Raw genomic sequence first — 25,075 nt, forward strand, 5'->3', positions numbered from 1 at the left:
GCTCTCACCATGCAAAGGCCAAAGTCCTTATTTTATTTTACATATTTGTGAAGAAGCTTCTTAAAGACTTGGGTTTATTTCATCTGGGGGATCTAACTTCCACACTTGGTGCATTTCTTCCATGTGAAATACTGACCCTTCTGACATGTTGCCGAGAAACTCTCAGAGAAAATGGGAAGTCAAGAACTGACCTGAACTTTCTGGGCCAGGTTTTATCTAAAAGAAAACAGCAGGAAAGTTGTTTTCTTCCCTAGGCAAGACATCTCTGGTTTCAACAAAAGGAAAAGAAACTCGTGCCCTTAAATATACCCTTTAGTAACAGGGGAGCACTAGGCTCAGCTTTACAAAAAGAGGAAAGTCCCAGGCACCAATGCCGTTCTGATTGCACCTGGGGTTGAGAATTTAAGAGGCACATCCAAACAAATAAAACACAGCCACTTGCAGCTTTAGCACATGTTTATTGAAAAGGAAGATGTGAATAATTGGCTAGCCATTAAAGAAACAAACCTCCTAACATACAGGCTTTGAATATAGCTCATGCTGTAAGTTTGACATGAGCCAGGGCAAGATGCCCAACACGAGAAAGGAAGGAAGAGCAATTGCAGTGTTAGAAAGAGGAACCTCACTGCATGCAGATTACAGTGCTGGTTCTTTTCAACATTTTCCCCACACGCTGCCAAGGTGGGTCTAACATTAAACAAAGATCACATATGTACTGCAGAGTAAGTGTGCTTTGTAGGCAGCAATGACAGCTATTCAAACTGCCAGCTTCGTTTTTTAATATATATGTTAAAGGTGAAGGCTAAAAGCTTCCAAATGTTGAGCACAACTTAAAGACCATCTAAATGGTCTTAAGGCCATCTAGACAATTCTTTTATTAAGCTAAGTACTGGTATTCTGAAGTCCCATAAACAGCTTTGGAAACCTTAAATTGGCTAGATTTGGAGTGAGAAGCTCATCAGGAGATTAAAATTATCAAAACTAGATTTACTGCCAGGGTTAAAGGAATGTTACTGTCATCTTCTTTTACTTTCTTTGAGCCCAAGGATGCATCCAACCACATAAATCCATTTTCCTTTTATGTCCATTTCAATTTAGTGTGGCCTTGTGGGCACAGCCCAGAAAGATACACAACAACAACAACAAAAAAATTCCTGAGCCTGAAACTCTGCTTACTGTGGACCAAGGACAGCAGGAAAAACAACCCTAACGTACCAGGAACATGCTAAAAATTCACACTGCATGCCAGAGCCAAAGCTGGAGAAATATACCTGTAACATATTGCAAACATTAGACTCTACAGTTAGTTCAAATTCTAAAGAGACTGTAAGAAAGCATTAAATTTCCTTTTGTTTAATGAATTACAACACATTAATTCCTTCCTTTTATTTAGACATCATCCCAAAGAACCTAAATTATGCTTTTCCAGTTCTTTAATGAAAATTTCTTGCATCCTGACATTTTTGAGCTACATATCTGGTATTTTTAAGAAAACACAGTAGAGATCCCAAAAGTTACAGCCCAGAAAGTAAAAGTCATGCAGTAGCATGTAACTAGAATGAATTAATCTCAGCTTTTTACACAATACGCTACTCTTTTTTTTGAGAACTATGAAATAATTATTTGTGTTTAGAATCCTGTAACATCCCTAAGGAGTTGAATATATATGGCATGTGGTCATTTTTATCCAGATATGCACATGTGGAAACAAATATAGATAACAAGGGACAAGGAAGGAGAGGAGAAGGTTTATGAATGAGGCGTGGCTGGATTTTTGTTACAGGTTCTAATCCATTTTATCTTGTTTTTAAGGCAGTGCTGTTTCTGCAAATGGGCCTAAGGAAGATGAATCCATAAGGAATCTGAAGTTCCTCTGAGATTGAACAGTTATTGCTAGGTGAACCGCAAATGATAGTTTCTTCATTAAAAGTGTATCTTTCACAAAGGAACAGTCAATGGCATTTTCATGTTGTATCATCAAATTGACTACAGTAGGAAACAGCTTTCACACAGAGATGATCTGCATTTTCTCCTTGGCTCATCAGTTTGCATTCTGACGGATCCAGTCATAAAGTGCTGTTACCTTGGTGTACACACCAGGACGATTGCGCCGAGCACACCCTTCACCCCAGCTCACAATGCCAGCAAGGTACCATCTATTGCCCTTCCCTGTGCAGGCCAAGGGACCTCCAGAATCTCCCTAAAATGAAGGAAGTCCAGCCATTAGTGCGTGCACACAGAGCACTGTAATAAAAAAATAGGTTATTTAAGAACAGTAAATACCTGCCCCTCTTTTTCTCAAATTAAAACTTAGTATTAGAATCTTATTTCTTATTATAATGTACCCAGACAGATGTCAAATTTATTCAATTATTTTCACTTATGTATGTAGCACCCTAGTCAGTATAAAGCCAATGGGAAGAAGCAGTTTATAAAATTACTCCTTGATAATGTCCCATTACAGGATTCATAGAATAACTCACCACAGCCCAAATAGGGAGAGAAGAACACAGGGATGGAAATGGGGAATTCTACTACAATTTGAACGTAAATTGTTCACAGGTTGAAGGCAGATTTCTCAGACTGTATGTTAAATAGGAACAGAAAGATACCACACACCCCCAATCAAAAACAGCCAACAAACCAAAACAAACCCAAACCCAACAAACAAGTCAGGCACAATTAAGTATTATCAGCAGTTTTATAATCGAGACCGAGTATACAGCAGACTACTTTGGAGAGGTAGAAGAATGAACAAAGACTAAGGAATATGCAAATAAGAACTGGCTTCTCAAATGGAACATGCAGGTTTGCACAGCAATGTAGAAAAACAAAAATTCCCATTAAATTCAGTTCACAGGATCAAAATGCATTTGGGCTCATCAATGCTTTTTCGCCCTTCACTGCTTTAACCTTGTATGTCTTCTGTGAACTGGTCTGTTCACAGAGCTCTGGGCAGCTACAGGGCAGCTCCTCCCTGCAGCTGTTCCTAATGCACACAAGGAAGTCAGCAGCCTCTAAATTGACCCTGGGGTTTGTCTGAGCCCTCAGCTGGAGCCAAAACATGTAAGAGGTCAGGGGAAAGCCATGTACTGAGAAAAGAGTAATAACAGAAAGTCTTCATCACCCAACTGAACAAAATTATGTATTATGGTGATACAAAATTATCTAAAGATAAGAGAAGAAGCCAGAGCTCTTCCTCTCTCTCAGGCTGCTGTCACACTAGAAATTTTGATAATCCAAGAGACTGATGTCAAAGTGACTTGAGAAAGGAGGCTGTGTAGTCCAGCCAATTACTCAGCCAGTTCTGAAAGATGAAAGGGGCTGTATGCCAGTGGGGAGAGGAAGGATCCTAAGCAGAGGAACCAAGATCAAAGAATATCCTAGAGTGATAAAAAACAGTCTGAACAGGTAAATTTTTTATTTCTCGTGTATAAGATCCCCTAAAGATGAAAGGTATTTGGAAGCTTCACATAACTTGTGCAACACATGCACCGCTTACGTGTCCAGGAAAAAGTGAAACAAAACAGGATGCTCACAAGCCTGAAAGCATAGTAAAGGGGGTTTAGGGTGCTGTGGGGGTTTCCTGAACTCCCAGTGTCATTCCTCTCTAGCACTGTACAGGAAATACATACTATATATTATATAATACATATACTAGTTACAGAAAGCAAAAAAAAACAAAACAAAACAAAGATGCTCCCCAGACTAAGAGCTTAGAGACCCAGAGGTACAACATACTAGAACTCAAACACAGCAACTCATGCTGGAAACTGGCCAATATGATGTATAGCTGAATTGGTTAAAAATGCCCATCTGAAAATTCAAGGCCATTTCATAAGCAACACATTTTTTGGAGGAACATCACCCCTCTAAATTAACATATTTTAGCAAAACAATTCCAAGGTCAAAGTTTGCAGACAAACTCTACATAATGTTAATAAAAATAATAATTAATTTAATTAGATCTTAGAGACCGCAAAAAAATTCTACAAATAGTCTATTGTGTTAAAAACATTTGACCCATCATGAGCTACAACCTTGCAAAAGTTATCCTATTGCATTAAAATAATCAAGTTTATATATTACACAAAAATTGTACCAAATTACCTCAGTCTAATAGTCAGTAACAGATTTCTATCCCCTTTACATGGTAACTGATATAAAAACCATATTTATAAAGTTGATATTAATCATCAGAAGTTTGAACACCAATGAAGTACACAACTAGTCTAATAACTAAGAAGGAGAAAGAAGGCAGAGTCAGGACAGGTGAAGTATGGCCAAAAAGCAGTTTCTGATTGTGTGTGTAAACAAGTTGGGTTTTATAACTTACGCTACTGTGGTGTAGTCACAACTTGTAATTATACACATGAATGAATGTTTGAAATTAAAAAGCACCATTGCAGCTGCCGTTCCCAAACTTAGTTTAGCTTTTCCTTTTGTATTTCTTTGCCACTGTAACAATACATTACTCATCATACTTTTACAGTATTTTAGCAATTCCATACCCAGAGATTAAAAAAGATAAAAAGAAATTAATACAAATAACATAATTCACAGATGGACCCATCTTGATTCCTTTTATCTTTATACTTTTGTTCTCTTGTATGAAATATAAATGTTGAAGATGAAAAAGAATTCTTCTTTTACCCCTTGTCTTTGCAAAATGATATTTCTCAAGAGAGTCAGAGATTATCTGTGACAAATTTTCTTCCTTATTTTGGTGGGCTTTTTGTTGCCATGTTAAATTAACCATATACTCACACTCAAGACATCTCATTGTACAAGTTTCAGATTACCTGGCATGCATCAACGCCACCATTAAGATTCCCAGCACACAGCATACGTGAAGTAATAAGATCATCATAGAGCTTGTTGCAAACACTTTGGTTAATCATTCTCACTCGAGCTTCCTGCAGTGTTTTGGCAAGATGACCTAGAAAAAAATACAAATTGTATTGCAGAGGTTAAGGTGGCACAAATTTCTCATAGAGATACCAATTATCAAAACAAAGGAGAATTGCTTCAAACTCAAAATCTACCCAGCTAATGACAGCAGAGTAATTCCCTTCCCTTCCCTTCAAATGGTGCCTGCCCTAGTTTTTGAAAGCTGTTGTCCACACTACCCTATAGCCATAGAGGTTCCAATGCACCACCTTTCCATTTCCCTAAACTTCATCCTTATGACCTTATTCTGCCAAAAAGTAGTAAAAGTGCCAAGCAAATTGTAAGATAAGACTGCACACAGGGTGACTAACTGTAAATGACATTTCAAATTATGCCTGAAGCTTTCTGTTACTATTTACACCATGGTTGTGCTCCAAACAACATCCAAGTCCTACAAAATGCAATTTCTATATTGTTTTCCACCCTTTCAGTTCTAGGGAAGAAACTGAGGAATAAAGCTGAGCGGGGAAAAACAAATAATTTAAAAAAAAACCCCAAGTCTGTAATTCACAAATGATGCTAAGAGCTTAATTCTGTACTATGGTATTGACATGAGGTGCCCTTGTGAGCTAAATATCCTGACACCTCTGATGTGCTGAGACGCTCTCCAAGCCCAGGTTTCAAGCTGTTTAATGATGAGATAGGGCAAAGATCTCACAGGCTCCCCTGCCACCCCTCTTCAACTCAGCGTGCTTTTTCCTGCCTCCCCACTGCAGCTGGCTGCTCCAAGCTACACAGAGGCAGAACTCTTTGTGATGCATACTTTAAACTGCCTTTGGTTAAGACAGAGGAAATGAAAAATCCTCCACAATTTTTTTTGCAATTATTGCTGCTTATGGCTCCATATTGTCAATCAATCTTAGAAACAAATTCTTTCTCTGCAATAGTTGCAAGTCACTGATCTCTTTACCTGCAAGGTTCTATTCACCAGATAAAATGAGTCATGAGCATGAAAATGGGCACATTTTCATAAATCTATAATATTTTACTTTTCAATGATCTATGACACCCAAGTATGCATTTTGTCACTTATCACCTGCCACCCAAGCAACTATTCAGAATTCACAGGCTGTAGCTAAGGAGATTTTTTCTGGCTTTTTACAGACACACTAAGTAAACCACATGGGGTAATTTTTGCTTACAAGTATAAATATTTCATTGTTAGAGTTTAAAACTAAGCCAAACTTTCAAAAAGTATATCCAGGAAATGAACATACTATTTTCTTTTATGGCTCCCCAGCCAGTTACATAGCAGACAGTTCCATAAAGAAATACTCTAGAGGTGCTGGGTAAACAAACGGGCTGTACCAGCTCACTGAAGAGTACAGGCGTCTCCATTTCCAACAGGGCAATGTCATAGTCTGAGATAGATTGGTCATACTGTGGGTGGACAATAATCCTTTTGATTGATCTCATAGCTACACGATTGTTCTTTTCATTAATAATATGTGAGCCCATATACGCCCTCCATTGCATCGGAACAGAGTATCTGTAAAAAAAATGTTTTTAGAACGTCCCATTGGAAAGCAATGCAGTGTTAGTTCACTCCATTTTAACTACCTTTCAGTATTTGAGGACATTCATCAAAACCAAAGTTCATGGAATAGAATATGACTTCAGAAGATGGGTGCACTCTAGTCTCTGTCTGCTAAAACATTAAGTAATGTTTTTACTTGCTATTTTGAAAATATTTAATTTCTTGGAGCTATAAGACCAATTCCTTGCTATGCATCATGATTTGGAACTCACAAAAGCAAATTATTAAACTCTGTCTCCTCCTTACCACATGTAGGAGGTACGCATTTTCAATTTACACTACCTAACTGAACATTAGTGGGTTTTCACTCCATTGATCAATAAATAGGACCTGTCTTGGGAAAAAAAAGGCCATAGCTTCTACTCAGAAAATCCCTGCCTTTTGAAAAGAAGGGGGGGGAAAAAGAATTGTGTTTACCCTAAAAGAGCAGTGTTCTATCATGTAGGATTCACTGGCAACGGAAACAAAAGAATAACTTCAAAAACTTAAGCGTTTTGAAGCCAGAAGACAACACCGAGTGTTTATGTAGTGAGGTCATGTAACAAAGTTATAGCCTGGATCAACTTATCTAGACAAGGAATAGCTTCTACAAATTATTGAAAGCAACTTTATAAGGTTATTAAACTGCAAATACTCTACAACAGTATGATTTCTTCATACCTCACAGAATCAGAATCCAGGAAGCAATGGGCAGCAGATATGAGCCACCTGTTGGAAATCACAGATGCACCACACACGTGGCCATGTGCTCCCATCTGTAAACTTGCTTGCCAAGGCCACTTTTCAGATCTCGCATCTTCACCTCCAACAATTCTGTTTTTCTTAAGCTGGTGTCTTCCACAAGCTAATAGAAATAATTTAATAAATTAGTAAAAAGCCCACCAGTTAATTCACTTTGTCATGCTTGACACAAACTTTTACCCTTAGACCTTACTGTGCAATTGGTAGAAAAGTGAGTACTTGCCCATTTTCACTCAATGGGCAGGTCAGATATAAACCAATCATTGTCTATCCTCCCATGCAGCTTTGTAAAGAGTTGAATAACTCAAAAGGAGATTAAGCACAATTCTAAAGTTCATTTGAATAATTCTCATATCTTTTCCCTCCTTACAAACACAGCTCCTTGACTGCATTTCATTCAGCTCAAAAAAGCAGCAAGACCTACCTGCTTATCCTGGAAGTGCATTGCTTGAAGTAAGTCATCATAGACAGAATGGATGAGTTGATTTAAAAGAAACAGTGCAGAATTCAAGACAGACATTTGCATACAGATGTTACCAGGAAATTCATTTTTTAAAATTCGTATTTGATTTAGTCAATTGTTAATCCAATAATGCTTAATAATAACACAAATTGCTGACTTAGTTTCCCAAGTAATTAACAAATTTTAAAATAAATGTTACCACACCACAGTTCATTTCATCAGATCCATTTGTACAGTCTCCTTTCCCATCACACTCAGGATTTGGTTTCAACAGGCATTTTCCATTGAGGCATTTGTATGCATAAGGGGAGCAACTTTTGTAGGCTGAAATGAGAGAGTAGATAGTGTCACATGTTTGGAGTCATGCTTTCAAATTATTAACAAAACCTTGCACGTTCAACAAGTTGTTCAAAGCTACACGTTCTAGCCTGCCTGAAGTAGTAGTCTATACTGCTGTACACCGGTCCCTCTGTGAAGAGGGGACAGGGGAATGATCCAATCTAATTAATGATCACACTAATTTCAGTCTCCACTATTCCTGGGGAAAACGAAGAGTCTCCAACTGTCCACACTCCCATTTTACATAACTCTAAACTGAGTAAGCGAGGCTTGTCAGATCTGTTCACCAGCACAACTGGCATTACAAATCATAAATATTCACAGCATCTTTTCATTTTCAAGTGAACTTGAGAAAACTGTGGAAGAGCTTTATACCTCTCCAATAAATTTCTGACTAAGGATTATCACAGTTTACTATGTGAGAATCCTGATAGATCTCAGCAACTGGCTTCCATTACTAGTATTCTTATTACCAGTTGTTTACACAGACCTCGAACAGTGGGAGGTAGGTTTACTTCAACAAAGACATACTCTTGGCTACCTCAAGGACTCAAGATTGAAAGCAAGACAAAAATTATATCAGCAAAATGCAGCAAGTCACTAGGGTGCCATTGGTAGTACCAGCAAAGCCCACAACCATTGTGGATCTACAGTAAAAAGACCATCAATGTGGCAAAGTCCCCAGCCTACTATGTCTCTCTTCCTTAAATTATGTGGTACTGATCCAACAGCATTTGGGGAAAAATCACTCTTCCAACAGGATCACCAGCAAATTGTGGTTTGGTTTCTTTACTAAAATCCCTGCTATCTTGGATTTTCCTTCATTAATTGTCTAAACTGTCCCCAAACCTATTTTTTTATTTTGCATGTTTTGTGTTCACTGTTATGAAACTTTTACTTTGTGCCACAAAAAAAAAATATCTAGGAACAACATGTTTAACCATTAAAATATGCATATTCCTGCTTCTGCCTTCCACCGTCTTTTGGAAAGTAGCTATAAATACATACTTACAGCAGTTGTTTTCATCACTGTCCTGCCTACACCTGCCATCATCTTTACAAGACTTATACTGATGTTTACAGTTCCCATCACCACAGTTCAATTGTTCTGGATAACAACCTGAAGAAAAATGGTCTGTAAATTTATAATACAAGTAGCAGACAACAGCCACATGCTACACACACTCCCTATCAGAGGTTCCTTGGATATTGCAGTGCCATTTCTGTCAGATATTTATCTACCTTGGTTCTGATAGCATCCAGTGACAGAGAGACTTGTGCTGTAATCTCTGGCCTTGGATTACCTTCTGGTCACTCTTTCTGGCATCTTTTGAATGTTCCCTATCTTCTTTGAAATGCAGTGCCTAATTTAGGTACAGTACTCTAGCTGAAGCCTTCCCACTGGTGATTGGAAAGGTATTTTCAAATTCCTGTCTTGCATCCTAATGTGACACTTAAAAAAACCCCAGAACAAAGACAACCAACCAATGAAACACCAAATACAAACAAAACTCACAAAGAGTATTTTGTGACTTTGACTCACAAGTCAGCTTTTGAGCAACAATCATGCCCCCCATCTTTTAGCAAAAAAGCAACGTAGGCAATCCCCATGTCCATTTAATTACCTATATTCTGATCTTCAACGAATCACAGAATATTCTGAGTTGGAAGGGACCCACAGGGATCAACTTCATAGTCCAACTCTTGGCCCTGCACAGCACCATCCCCAAGACTCCCACCCTGTGCCTGAGAGCATTGTCCAAATGCTGCTTGAACCCTGGTAGCCTTGGTGCTGTGACCACTGCCCTGGGGAGCCTGTTCTAGTCACCAATCACCCTCTGGGTTGAAGAACCTTTTCCTAATATCCAACCTAATCCTCCTCTGATACAATTTCAGACCATTCCCTCAGGATTGTCACTGGTCACCAGAGAGCAGAGATCTCTGGTATCTGAGATCAGTGCCTGCCCCTCCTCTTCCCCTCACAAGGAAGTTGTAACTGCAATAAGGTCTCCCCTCAGCCTCCTCTTCTCCAGGCTGAACAGGCCAAGTGACCTCAGCTGTTCCTCGTACAGCTTCCCCTCAAGGCCCTTCACCATCTTCGTTACCCTCCTTTGGACACTCTCTAATAGATTAATATTTTTTATACTGTGGCACCCAAAACTGCCCTAAGCACTTCAGGTGAGGCTGCCCCAGTGCAGAGCAGAGCAGGACAATCCCCTCCCTTGCCTGGCTGGCAATGCTGGGCCTGATGCCCCCCCCAGGACACCATTGACCCTCGTGGCTGCCAGGGCATTGCTGACTCATATTCTTGTCTTTATTTTTCTCCATATATATTCTACAGCTTCTCAGGACCACTTACAAATACATCCCTCTTAAACACTTCCATCTTTCTATTGTGTAACAGTTTTCCTATTTCATAAGCATCTACGCTAATCCATCATTTAGACCGTGAACAAAAATTATGTGACATTCCATAACAATATTGGCAGAATGACATTAAAAATATCCTTCCTCTTTGGTAATGAGTCTTGACCACTCGTTCTGTGGACAGAGTTTCCTGTATTTTTTCTCCCCACATTTTCTTTACTTACTGATAAGCTTGTCACACAAGACCGTGTCAAAGTACAACTTCTCTATTTATCCTCTCACAGCAGGGAACTAAAACAAAATTTTAAATCTCCATGCTGGTTTTAATATTCTTTTCACTATTTACAAATAGCTTACTTTGGCTACTTCTTGTGCATTATTTTTTTCCTTTGGAAGATTAACTTATAAAGACTGGTGTAAAATTCCCTCTCGATTTTTCTGTTCTCACACTCTTTAAAGGGACACATTACACAGCTTCTTTTCCAGACTTTTTCATCTTCACCCACATCCTTCATGTGATCTTAAAGATTGCCAGCAGTAGTTTAGAGATAATTTCAGCCAATCTCTCAACTTTCTGGAAAAAGCTCTTTACAGAAAACAACAAACAAGAAATAGTTGCTCTACCCCAATCCAATTAATCACTACCATCTGAGCAGCCTTTCCAGCATTCAGACTGATTTCTTGAAGGAATGCACATTCTGTCTCTGTATCTAAGGACAAGCTAGAAAAATGAGAAATCGATGACACTAGAATTATTGATACAGTCTAAATACAGTAATGCAGGACTCTACCATGAAGAAATATTAAAATGGCCATTAAAAATTAAAGCTAGTGTCATTGTAAAATAAATTGAATATTAAAAAAGAAATAATATCTTATTTGGCACAATCTGTCAAAGATTTTTATCAAGCAGTCTGAATTAAATGAGTCAATATTCACCTAAATAGACTTAGCCAATTAAATTCCCATTAATTGCCTCTAAGGGTTGAAAGTCATTCACCACAGATACAGAAGTACTGAGAGGTAGCACTTCTTTAAATTGTTAAGGTAATGCATTTTGTACGGCAGCAGCTAAGGAGAAGGAAAATAAAATCAAAACTAGGCATTCTCTTCAGTATTACGAATACATATTTCCTGATATTAAAATTTTGTAGAAATTGATCTCTGTGTTGCTACGCTCAATGTCTGATGCAAATAAGTGCTTTATCAAACATTTCCCAATAATCTTGCAATCTCATCATGAAACAGCCTTTGACCAAGAATTTCTTTCACATTCACATAAACTAACTACTGGTATAGATGGTAAGTTGTTTCTTTCCAATATATAAAAAATATTTGTTCTCCTTCACTCTTTCAGATGTGCAAGAAAAAAAACTCTGAAAGAATAAGTAGCCCAAACCACTCCTCTGCCTGCCCAAGTCAAATTAAATGAAACTTTCTCCCATTTAGCACCATAGGCAAATTAAGAGCTGCATCAGATTGAGAGACCAAATCCATTTGTCCCACAGTTGTTTAGTCAGTTCCAGTCAGGAGTAATTTAGTCCTGTTCACTGCCTTGCATGTGATGTCAGTGGGAGGAAAGCACACATTACGCAGCCAGCACAAGCTCAAAGCAGTAGTGTCTCCATTTTCTTGTCACCTCTCCCTGAAATTATTCAGCTGATGGCTGGCATTTGCTTTCCAGGTCAGCTCAGATTTTTAGTAACTGTGCTTTGATAGGCACCCAGCAGTGGGAAGAAACTAATCTCAGGTGGGTGAATGCAGGTACTAAAGATGTGGGAGAACATGAATTTATTTTTTTCCTTCTCCTGTTACTACTGCTACGGGCAAGGCTGATATAGGCCAGTGCTCTCAATCCATGCTGGTATCTCAGACATCCTTCCACAAACTACTGCATCAACTTGATACTGACACATCACAGCTATTCCACTCCTCCTGAGTCTTTATACAGAGCCTTATGATTGTGACTAAGAATTGATTAAATAACTTTGAGCCATCTGCTTGCTGGCTTAGTGCTAGAAGCAGAGCACACAGATACACACAATCAAGACTGGGGATTTTCTCTGTTAAAAAAGGTATTCTTGGGCTTAGACTCTTTTTAGCCATTTTTGAGGCAGTAACCAGAGTAACCACAGAACTCAGAATTGTTGGTAACTTTTTCTAGTAGAAAGAGACCCACATTGGTGGAAGAAGAAATCCCTGAAAATGTGTGAGTCTTACAGAATGACCGACCACAAAACCTGCCACTTAGAGTGAAAGGCATGAAACAAAAATCTTTACCAGAGACCTTAACACTTAAATGCTTCTATGTCAACAATGAACAGAACTACATTCAGACAAGCAAGCTGAGGATTTGAAGAGGCTTCTCAAAATGAACTGATCTCTTGAAATCACAGAGAACTTTAACTACCTAGACATTATTGGATAAAGAAAATAAAAGGTATTTTAAAAATCAGAAATTGCATCTTTTCTAAGAAAAATCACAAGTAAATATGTGTATCTCCTGAAAATTCCTGTTCCACCATCTGGAAGCCCCCCAAAAGCTAACATTGATCCAGAAGCACATAGACTGGGGAGTTAGGAAAGGTCTAGAAAAACCCCAGACATATTTCTGCAACATCTTCTAGCAAGGGTCCTCTTTGACTGCCAGTAAAACTTAATAGTTTGTCTAAACCTGGAAACTGATCTAGAGCACTGATCTTGAGTTGTGATTTTAAAGAGAAGGCTAAGTATTCATGGTTAACTTTTGCTGGCAGAAGAGCCATGCTTAGAGGACCTCTGCCATTCTATTTTTACGTTGCAGCTTGGCTATTTTAAGGTGTCAGCAAAGTGCCATATAATTAGATCTACAGAAACTGAGAAATTTTACTTTTACTCCCCATTTTACAGAAGTGTTGATAAAAGTTAGAAAATAAGTACTTGCTTCTAAAAGCATCTTACATCTAAATTTTTACCTCTATTTGTGTAACTAAAGGCATAATAACATTTTACACTTTTGTCTCCTGCAATTAGGTTAAGAAAATAGCCAGGTTGAGTTGTATATGATTGGTCTGTCAAGCAGGGTTTCTCAAAGATTTCTCCTTAAAAATTAAAGTGTGTGCTCAATAACTTACGGTCTGTGTCACTGAAGGCTTTGTATTCAATATAGAACCCTCTGTGGGTGACCAGCTCATCAGAATGGAAGTTGATTGCAACAGAATAGCCATATTCTCTGTTTCTGTTGTTTTCTGAAAGAGCTTTACAGTATCTAGCAAGGCAAAAGTGAGAAGTAATAATTTCTAACCAAACTGGCCACTACCATCCAGCTGTGTCTCCTTTTACTGAATAGTGGTGACGTCAAAAAGCTTCAAGACAATGCAGTAAGGATCAGCTGTATTTTGGTGTTAAAAACAGTCCAACAGAAGTATTAGAAAGCCTAGTTACAAACTTCTCCCACTCCGCAACTTTTTTGGGACTAGCGGACTTCGAAACAAAATACAGCAAGATGATCGGTGTCAGGATCTACCATATAAACACAAACTGTTTCAAGCATACTTGTTTTCAGATTGCCCGTTTGGGTTTGCAAATCCAAAAGCAACAAATCCAGGAAAGGATTAAATAATTCAGCCAAATCCAACAGCTGTTGCTTGTTTCAATGTGCTCCTTCCAAGAGACAAATTTCTCTGAATAGTGTTATTTTTAGTGTTAGCATAACAATTACAATCACTGAAGAGCAAGTGGTAAAGAAAGTGGAACTTCTGATTACGAAACTCTTCACCCACATCAAGACCACAGCCAGGAATTTACAGTTCAGCTGCAGCTGCATAGAGTCTTGTAGTTTTCTACATGATTACTCTAAGGGGAACAAAAGAAAAAGCAAATGCCTGTAAGAAAAAACTAGGATGCCTAAATGTGCAGAACTTCAAAGTGCAAATTAATATATCAGAAATGTATATACTCACCTAACTCCATCAATTTCTAACCAGTCTTTATCACATTTACTGGACCCTGGAGACTTTTCTTGAATTTGTATTACAAGGATTTTTAGTGAAAGCTTGTAGCCAGGTAATGGTGCCTAAAAATCAAAATTCATGACATGACACGCATTCACAAAATGAAAACAGCCTTTGCTTCCAAGATGGTTTACTTATTATGGGATTGAAAATACTGCATTTCTATAATTGAAATTAGCACCTCTGAAGAAGCAAAAAACTTTGCTAATTTGAACATTTATAGAAGCCTTTTTAGACCCAACTTTGGCTACCCATCTGTGCCAGATGAAGGAGTGTGCAGCCAGCACAAAGCACTGTATCTGAGGTTCCTGCTAAGTTTGTAATGCCATGTGTTCCTGTCCTGCACAGAGGTGTTTTGTTCTACAAGCTGCTAATAATTTTCATTGAGTACATGAAAGGTAGAGAGTTATCAAGTCACATACATAAAAAGTTTCCTTTACAGGGAAAGTAAAAAAATAGTGAAATGCTGAATGGAGCAATAGACCAACACATTGGGCAGTTGGTAGAAATCATGAGCAGATTTTAAGTCTTGCCAAAGCACTTGCTGGAAATTCAGAGGTGAATTTCTGAGCTAGAGAAGGTCCTGCCTCTGCAGAATTCAGGGAAATACAGTGTGGATCCATCATGTGAGGCATGATTTACATGATCATTTTTTCTTTTTGACATAGAAGAAAAGCTCTGATTATTATTAATTTTCTCTGGCTGCTGGGAGTTGTCATCTTACACATTAATTTGTTTCTGTCACGAATAATGCTCAGACTTCTGGAAGTTGGCAATATTTCCCTCTCATAGTTGGCACCTGTACATAGGACAGGAAAGAGATGAGTGACTGAGAAGAAGTCAGGTTCAGTGGTCTAACTAGGTTTCCTCTCCGTTTCACCCGCATCAGAAGGCATTTCTCCCAAATTTGTATCTACATAAGATAAAGAAAAGCCATCAGTACTCAGAAGAGCTCCCAGCACTTACCTTGATGATCCAGGTGCAGTCAATGTTTGGTGGGTAGTAACTTGGGTAATAAGGGGAACTCAGCGTCCCATTCCAGGAAATATAATGACCACCACATACTAGGAAAGAAATACATCAGCAAGGAACACAATTATCTCAACTAGACCAAAGTGCAGAGTCTACTTCACTTGCTAGGACCCTTCTCTATGTACGGAGTTAGAAGAATACATTGTGACAGTATTAAACTCACATTTTTCCTGTATTAACTGAAAATCACTTAACTGCCACCTCCTCATCACACTGAATTTCTCTTATTTTTGGATCAAATTACAACTAAAGGGAAGTAAAAACCACCTCTGACTGAAGATTTTTTTTAAAAAAAAGCATTCTTTCATGGTAAGTGAAAGAAACAACTAAATATGGATGCAACAGACCTCCCCCTTCCAATTTACTTCCAACTTTTCTGTAGGTATTTTCAAAATAAAAAAGCCATCAGCCCAGTGAAGTGAAAACTGATTAATTTCATGTAAACAAGGAAGTTTGTGTGTCAGTTCTCAGTTTGAAAATTCATGCCATATTTGAACAATATCTTTGAGGTTTTATTTTCTACCAAGGACTCTCCTAGACATCCAGTCCTTAGTGCTTCTTGTTCCCTTTAGGTAACACCATGAATGCAAACATGAACATAACAGAAAAAAAGACAAACTTGAAATAAAAAAAAAAAACTTATGGCAAAACCTGGGCTAAATATAATTTGGAATACCCATCCTCAGAACAATAAAGACATTTTAATTAGTAATGTGCATGGGATAAGTATTTGCATAAGGAGCATGCAGAGAGACATAAGCTGAAATGTGGCAGCTTTTGAGGAGTTTATCCTCTGTGACTTGTTCCACACATTAAAAAAAAGTCACTTGTTTCATTGTCAAAACTCTTTCACTTATACCTTACCAAATAACTGCAGCTAAACTTGACCTTGTGAAACCCCATTATCTTTTTTAAAATTAGTACTACAGTTTAGCATTACTCAAAATATTTCACCACGCAGCACTTATGTAAAATCCATAGTACCCCATAGGTTTGGAATATACTTCTAAGGTCTGGAACACACTTTCTTTATTCAGTTAACTACACTGAACAATGCTTTCAGAAAAAGGACAAAGGTAAATTAGAAGTGACTGCTCTTGTTTTCCTTTTTCTTTAAACACACGTGTCCTAGGTTACAATGTAAGATGTAACCAAAAGCATGTATTCTATTATCTTCACAAGCTGTTAAAGCAGGTGGGACAGTGTTCATCAACATTCCCCACCCCCCCCCGCCCCGATATGTTCAAGGCAATATCAACTTTTTTAGAGGCAAAACCAGGAATAAGTGTGCTTCCATCAGATGCTTGTTTCTATTAACTACATACTGATTTTAGGAACGGCTTGAAAGTGAGCTTTTAATATGTTGCTTTCTCCTCTTCGGTCCAGTGAGAAGGTAAGCAACATTACATTGCTTGATGAAGTTAAACGCACAACAGAAGGAGTCCAGGCCCCAGGCTCACACCATCTGGAAGGTTACCAAAAAAATGCATTAAAAAAATAGTTCCAAAACATTTCCCACATTCCTGTCATCTTTGCTGGGAAACTGGCCAGAAGTAACACTGATCAGGGCATCTGTGTTTCAGAAGCATTCCTTTGGCTACCCTGTTATTCTTCCACCCAGCTGATAGTACACAGGATGCTAGAGTTTTCTAGCAGTGAGGCTTCGTCACTCTGGGTGTACATCACCATTTTCTTGCTTAACAAGTGCCCTGGAGTTTTCATACCTATAGAAGCATCAGAAAGGCAATGCCAGATTACCTTACTTCAGTGGTGATAGTGGCACTGAGAAGCAGAGGTTAGGCATGAAAAGGCAACAAGTGCCAGTGCAGCGGCGTTGAGCAGCATCTATGCAACAGATGAGCCCAAAACACTTTCAGTCTATCCACGTTCAGCCTGGTTTTGTGTCACAAAAGCTATCACACAAAATGTGAAGCCCCATGCTTGGCAACTATTATTCCTATTGTTCTTTTACTTAATTAATGAGTTAATTTATATCCTGAAGCTTGAAACTTACTTCCACTTGTAATGTGAGATGCTATTTCTTGCATCTATAAATTCACTCTTATGCTTCATTTTGCAACCCACATTATATTTTGGACTTTTTTCATTTATTTATAACTTGATGATCCTTGTGGGTCACTTCCAACTCAGAATATTCTGTGATATGTGTGAATCTGTGTGTTAAAAATTTCTAACAGGTTTCTCTTTTTCTATGCACAGCAAAAGAAAGCAATTAAGATTAGACCTCACAGTAACACAGTATTTCCATCACAGCCCTGCTTCAAGTTTTAATGTCACTGAGATCCAGCTTGGCAATATTAAAATCAAATTTTTGAACCTTGAATTGAAAGTAGTTGTCTTCTGCTTTAGCAGGCTATTCCTTTCACCCATTTGAAGTGAGACACTAGTGAATGAATCTCTGATTTGCCTCTCCTGCAGACATTATTAAATGCTTTATATTATAACAGCTGAAAAAACATTTATAAAATAACAATTTAAGTCCTCTCCATGTTGCCATGTGGAAATATTTCAGCATCTTCATCAACCCGGTCGACAGCCTGGTTTATCTTCTATCTGTACCTTCTGTCACAGTATCATCAGAACACCAAGGCAAGCTATGAGGAGAGTGGTCCACATGAGATGCTTACTCTCATAGTACACCTCACCATCTCAGCTTGAACACTTTAGGATTTGTCACTGAACAGATGTATTACTGCAGTTTACAGAAACTGGTGAGAATCATTTCAGTCAGCATGTGTGACTCCAGACCTAAACATCAGGGAATAATGGCTGCTATAGTTACTGGCTTTCACAGATATCGGACATTCTATTATTATTAGTTCTACTGTATGTGTCTTAAGTATGTCACTAGGCTGCTTTTGACCCAAGCAGAAGACTAATAGACATATGCAAAACAACATATTTTCTAGGGTGGCAGTAAAAGTAACCAAAAAGTCAGCTTTTTTTGAGGTATCATCAGACATAATTTCAGTCGCCACATTCTGGTTTGGTTCTTTAATAGACAGACAACAATGCAAATTCTTAATTTTTTTCCTACAGCTTACTGCATCAGTGTTCTCTGAATGTGTTACATCAGACACCTGTGTTGGTCTTGCTGTCTTCCAGGTGCTTTTGTGCTCATGGCCAGCTCTACATTTGTGGTTCCTAAAAAGCTGAGCCAGTGTTAATAACTCACAATGGAGTAACAGTCACAGCAATAGTCCATAATAAGTAGCAGAACACATGCTGGCCTGCATCAGGAACAGGATTCTCCTTGTTAAGCTACAATTTGAGAGTAACTCCTTAAAAAAATCTTGTGTCCATTCCATGCCAACAATGGCAATCTGTTATGTCTTGTTGCATAGAGAGAAATGAGTCCATTAATAAAGCTGAAGAGGACCACCTACTCAAGTAGCACTCCTAAGTTAAGTGCATTTCAGATTCCTAGCTGAATCCTCATGCCCAGCTAACCTCTTCCTGAAAGTTCCTGAAAGAAAAAAATTAAATGAAGTTCCCTTCTTGAAACCATCCATCTTCTGATCCTCCAAATTTTTTATTTATTTGGTTGAGGAAGACAGATTCCTTGTGTTCATATATGAAATTTGACTCTGAAAAGTAGGAGCAGTGTAACCACTCAAATTTAAACATCATCTGAACTCACTTATGCATATGGACCACACAGTGACTCTGAGGATGGAGCCTTCCACAGACACAACCCCCCTATTATGAACAGGAATTCACCTGTGACTGGACTGCTATAAAACATATATTTTCTGACAGTAACAGAATACAATATTCTCAAAAAAACTGTACCTTTTTGAGCTGTGAGGGTAATTGTATGAAATGAAACCCATTAAGAAATTTATAGCTGGTTACCCAGGAAAGGGGTCATAGCACCAAGCCTGTCAGAGTTCAAAGAATATCTGGACAATGCTCTTAGTCAGATGGTTTAGTTTTAGGTAGTCCTTTGAGGAGCAGGGAATTGGACTTGAAAACCCTTATCACTTCCTTCCAACTTTTTTAGATCTTTTTATTACCCTATACAAGACTTTTAATTGTTTTTCAAATCTCACATTTTATCAATTTGGTACAGTTTCAGAGATTTTCTGTACAGCTCATCTTTGCTCTGCATATCATACCTGGTAATGATCTTGTTCTGCAGTGGAAGAAGGAAATCATATGCTGATAAGTGGTGTGATGCACAGCTCTCTGGAGTGACACCACGCAAAGCGACAACTACCAGTCTCACCACATAGTTAGAGGGAACTCGCAGCCTCCATTGATAAAAAGACTTTTTGGGATTCATCAGAGTTAGAGTCCTGTTGTTACCTGGCTTGGCATACAGGTCAAAGGATATTGCTGCACAAAAGAATGTAGATCAGTGGATGAAAAACTGTTATATTGAAAGACAAGTCCTTGGGTGAAATTTCAGACAAGGTAGAAACAATCACCTACCCACGTTTCTTGACTTCTCTAGTCCCTTTTTGCTCTTACATTTACAACTCTATTCCCTTTTCCCTACCCAACTGCATCACCTTCTCCTGCTCTGGCCAAGGAAGTACAAAGCCTCACCAGCTCATTGCACATTCCATGAGCAGGAGCTTGTTCAGCCGCAATTGCAACAATCTCTGCTTCACACCTACTGCTTCCTTTGCCATTTTCTCTTTGTCCTTCTCCATGCAATGAGAACACTAAGTACATGAAGACAAATTTCGAGACATGCTTGATATGAAGAAATCAGGCAAAGTGAATTAAAGCTCTGCATTATCTGACTGATAACTAACAACCTATAACCAAAATTATCTAATCACAAGACAAATGATGTATAATTTTTTAGAGGTTTTTTTTTGTTTGTTTTTTTTAGAGATGCCAAAAATAGGAGCCGCAGCTCACTGCAATTCAGTGGGAACTATTAAATTTCAACTATTCTAGTCAGAACATCAGAATAAAATCTGTAAGGTATTTTCATCCAGCCTTCATTTGAAACACAAGCCATGGAGATTCTGCAGTCTGGTTTAGTTCATAAGCCCTACAGATATAAGAATAACTGGAAAAATGCCATTTTTCTATCACAGGATTCCACTCCCCCCCATAGTAGTATCACTCGGGATTGAGGCATAATTACCTGATTTTAGCATCACATCATATTCTGTGGAATCTGAAACTGAAATTTAATAACTATCAGCTACACAAGCCAAAGACACCAACTGGAGAAAGAAAAACAGACAGAATAGGTGTTAAGTGACAGGTACATTGTTACCAAAAAGATCCATTGTAACAAGATCAAAATCCTCCTCCCCAGAACTGAACAAGTGAGCTGCTTTTTTATTACAGATTTCTTTTTGTTCCATGGGGGTTAATTTTTTAAGAGAAGCAACCATATCTTGTGGTACCCAGAATGTATTCCAGAAGTAAGCTCGCAGCCCAGATTGTCCTTCACTGTGAAAGGAAAAAAAGCATCGTAAATACAGTCTAATTACAATTTTGGACGTGGTTTTCCCTGGTCTGCATTTTTGGCTGGCACAGTTTCATAGCCAGTTGAACCTCTGTGCCAATAGTTGCTGCTAGACATGGTGACAAAAACCTCTCTTGTTTAACAATTATTTTTGCTATACAGTAGAAATATTTTTGACATATGGGGCTTAACCAGCTACACACTGAGACTGAAAACCACACCTTGAAATCCTTTATGAAATTGGATGTTACCATCCCTACTATATAATGATACACTTTTAAGATCATGTAACAGCTCCAGACACACTGTAATTAATATTTTTTAATGGAAGCTAGCACCATACAACAACAGAATTTTATGCCCATACTTTGATACAGCATTTCACACAATTTTTGTTGAAATAAACAATCTTTGAGCATACACATACAAGTCATTACTTCAGTGATTCCACCACAGTCCTCCTTTTGACATCGCCTGTGTACTGACCCTTCAGGGTTTTCAGATTGTAGTAACCAGGATTGTAGTAACCTGCTGCTCAATGGATTTACATTTCTTACCAGGAGCTCAAATAGAGTGTTTTGCTCCAAATTGCACATCTAAGGATTTGTTTTCAGAGGTTAAAAAGGAACTTCATTGGAATGGACAAAACCAAAATAGGATTCTGCAAGTGCTGAATTGTTATTTCCAAAATTAAAAATAGATTAATTAGACAACAAAAGAACCCATGGACTCAGGACCAATTAATCAGACTTCATTTCTCTCACCAATTCTACAGGGCAGGACACAAGTCACACTATTAGCTTAGCTCATATACTTAAGTGCATTTCTTCATTTTTAATTCTCTTATAGAGATGTGCATGTTATTCCAGATAACTAATTTAAAATACATGAAAAAAAGGACAAACACAGCTAATATTTCAAATTTCTACCATATGCTGAAACAGCACCTACCTGAAAGCAGCCACTACAGACCTCAAGTAGTACTTTCCCAAGAAGGAAGATTCATGTGTTTCTGCCAACTGACAATTAAATAGTGGTAAAAGAAAATGTGACATTATATTTTAGTGCCAATATTGTCTCTAATACTATAAAGTGCTTGTCTTTTTCATTCTTTCCCCTTCCTCACCCCTCCACATTACAAGCACTGTCCATCATTTTCACAACATGTATCAAATAAATGTGCATTAAATTCCACTAAAAATTTGCTTTTAAGTCACATTACATTTCAAAACCATTGAGACAGTTCCTGATAGTTAGTAATGAAAAAAGTCTTTATGAATACATTTATATTTTTGTTTCAGTCTTTAAATTTCCAGTATGATCAACTTGTATTGGCTGTGCACAAAGTAGCTTTGAGTCACCAGATTAGCTCTTTTGGGAAATACAGGCTAACAGAGAACACCTTTGTCTTCCGAAATGCTGTCCACATGTACCTAGGAAGCAGTATTGATCTCACAAATAGAAACTCATAAGAAGGGCAAGCAAGCAAGAAGAAAGCAAGCATTGTTGTGATAAAGAAAATGAAACAAAAAGGTGAAGCATTGAATTGGAGGTAAAATTAAAAAGAAAAACATATAAAGAAGAGAGTTTGAATAAAGTAAAATAAAACAAAACCCACTGTCCTATTTCCTTCAAGACAAGTTATTTTTCCATAACCCTGAAACCTTCTTACCTAGAAAATACTGTCCTTGCTGTAAGACACACAGCCCCATCTGTGTAGCTACATTTCTAAATCTGAAAACTGCCAAGGCTCTTGCTTTAAACTTATTATTTCAAAGGAAAAAAGTAAAATATGGCTAACAGGAGTCCTCTCCTCATTCCCAGTCTGATTCTGTATAAATATTTACAAGATATTGCTCTACTTATATGGGAACTTACATAATTTTGGACTGCTTTTGCTTGCAGGAGGAATTTCTGTGATGTTGGATCATTGAGGTCATTTGTATAAGTCAAATTAGGAATTTCTACACTTCCACCAATATAAATAAAGGAAAAAGCTGGAGCTGAGAAAAAAAAAAAAAGATAAAAAATTAGCACACCTAATAACGTTACAGGACAAGATGCTTGCAGAAGTATGTGCTTGTCCTTGGCATTTGCAGGTATTAGCTCTTAAAAGGAACATGCAGTAACAGCCAGAGCACTGAGTCAGGCCCACTGACAGAGTAAAGCCCAGCAGGAAAGGAAAGGAAAGAAATAAAGGTTTAGGCAGGCATTTCTACTAGGAAGATTTCATTGTTAAGCTTCCATTTTTTGCAGTGCTCTCCTCCTGAAGAGGCATGGTTTTAATGGCTATATGGTGACATTTGGGAAAGCACATAAACAATTTAGGTACTCATTCTGTTTTAAAAAGAAGTGAAGAGAAAATAGATAATTCCTATAGGTTCCTGGAAAAGTTAACACTTAGCATAATGATAGTATTCATGAGCAGAGACAAAAAAATATTTAGAGATAAAATGCACACTTGCAATATTCTTGTGCAACTGCTAATTGCTAGTTACTGTGTATTTTGCTGCTTTAGCAAAGACATTAAGAAGAAGGGAAAGTCAGTAGTTTATATACACGTTATGTGCTCAGCTGCTTAGTGCAGAGCTCTTCACAGTGCAAAATATCCATCCCACCCAAACCACACTGGGGAGTAACACTTACAGAGTGAGTAGTGCTGGACTAGCACGATTACTGCAACTGTTAAAGAAACTGTAGGTAATATTCCTAGAAGCCATCTCCTCCAGAAACACAACTTCATCCATTTGAAGGAACGATACTTTCGGCACAAGTCTTCTTGGTAGGATGAGCAGTAGCAAACCCGCAGACTTTCCTAGAGAAAGACCGTGGAAGGCATCAGTTAGTAGGACAGAAGAGATATTGTATCACATTTTGGACTATTTACTCTCTTAGTTTTAAAGAGATTAAAACTGAGATAAGATCTTTGATGTTGTCATCTATGTCCCACATGAAACCTGCATCTCTCGTGGCTGTTTCCTCCTTGTATGCATTTCAAGCTGTGAAAGCGTGGGGGGGAATTATTATCACTTTAGTTAAGAGCAGTTTATGAAGAAACGGGGTCAATGCACACAGGAGTAGACAGAAGTAATTTATTTACTGCATTCTTGCTACAAAGCTTAGCTGGTGGCTCTTACCTGCCCTGCAGCCTGTTCAGAGTCCGGAGCTGTAATGCTGTACACAGAAATCTGGCTGGAGGGAAAAGCCCGGAGCATGATGCCGTGACAAATGCCTTTTGACAAATCTAGCAGCAACCCCCTAAATGAACTTGTTTCTTATATGTAACTCAGAATAGCTGCTCTCCCCACCACACACACAGGGCTTCTCTTATTTCACCTTTGCCATACTGCTTGAAGCTGGAGCCAGCTGATCTGCAGTCAAAGATGGTGGGCAGGAAAAGTTACCATCACTGTAACTCTTTGTTTTCCTAACTGGCTAAGTAGGATATGGATCCCATCATTTGAAAATAGATCACTTCTTTCAGAAATACAAGTGTAGGGAAATAATTTATGACACAATGAAAAAGACATGCAATCAATTTACAGATAAAAGGTCCCAGGGCAATATAAATGAGGCAACTTCTAATAAACACCCCGTGGAATCCATAGAAATATCCACAAGAGAGGATAAATGCTCAATTCCACATATCACCTTTGTTTTCCAGCTTCAAGATGGTACCACAGAATAAATGTGGTAAATAAATACCAAACCAATTTATGTTCACTTTTCCTGTTTGAAAGGAAAAACAGCTTTAAGTCAGCAAACCAAGTTCAGCATATTCTGCATGTAAAATAAGAAAATCAAGGATGAATGTGGAGAAATAACATATGTGATACATGCTGAGAGAGAGAGAGCACAAAGAACAAAACCTAGAAAAGCAAAATGGGACGAAGAAATCTCAGCCCCAGAAAAATAATACAAAGGGAACAAACAAATCCCAACACAGTTCACACAGAGATTGCAAAAGGGATTAATTGGAAGGCAATCCTCACAGCTCAGAAATTCAAACTACAGCTGCAGACAGATGGCTTTGTTAAAGTCCTCTTTTTTTCAACAGCCTGTCTGCTACACACACAACCTGCTGACTGATACTTTGCCCCTTCCTTCATGGAAAAGAGAAAAAAATACAGAAAAAGCCTAGAAAAAAGCCTGAGGAAACTAACCCACTTTTGCATAAAAATTGTATCAGGACCTTTCAG

General features: G+C 38.1%; 1 protein-coding gene across 1 annotated transcript; it reads right to left on the reverse strand.

Annotated features, from left to right (window-relative positions):
• Positions 1–438: 438 nt before the first annotated feature.
• LOC116439141 (transmembrane protease serine 7-like) lies at positions 439–25,005 on the reverse strand. The gene is made up of 17 exons (XM_032098287.1): positions 24,014–25,005; positions 23,523–23,691; positions 22,755–22,879; positions 21,828–21,895; positions 20,682–20,860; positions 20,547–20,585; positions 19,561–19,780; positions 16,747–16,886; positions 15,356–15,453; positions 14,339–14,451; positions 13,511–13,644; positions 9,043–9,150; positions 7,896–8,015; positions 7,148–7,331; positions 6,168–6,439; positions 4,803–4,939; positions 439–2,200 (listed from the first exon to the last, which is right to left on the reverse strand). The coding sequence occupies exons 1-17, from the start codon at positions 24,089–24,091 to the stop codon at positions 2,042–2,044; spliced, it is 2,343 nt and encodes a 780-aa protein (XP_031954178.1). The 5' UTR covers positions 24,092–25,005; the 3' UTR covers positions 439–2,041.
• Positions 25,006–25,075: the final 70 nt, after the last annotated feature.

This window comes from Corvus moneduloides, chromosome 2 (assembly GCF_009650955.1).
Source record: "Corvus moneduloides isolate bCorMon1 chromosome 2, bCorMon1.pri, whole genome shotgun sequence".
Classification (NCBI taxonomy): Eukaryota; Metazoa; Chordata; class Aves; order Passeriformes; family Corvidae; genus Corvus; species Corvus moneduloides.

Excerpts from the sequence above, each read along its gene's own strand:
- LOC116439141 (XM_032098287.1), bottom strand. The coding sequence starts at position 24,091 with ATGCTCCGGGCTTTTCCCTCCAGCCAGATTTCTGTGTACAGCATTACA. Across the intron at positions 20,586-20,681 it reads TGTTACAATGGATCTTTTTG|TTTCAGATTCCACAGAATAT; the intron begins GTAACAATGTAC and ends ATTAAATTTCAG. Across the intron at positions 14,452-15,355 it reads ACTGCACCTGGATCATCAAG|GCACCATTACCTGGCTACAA; the intron begins GTAAGTGCTGGG and ends TTTGATTTTTAG.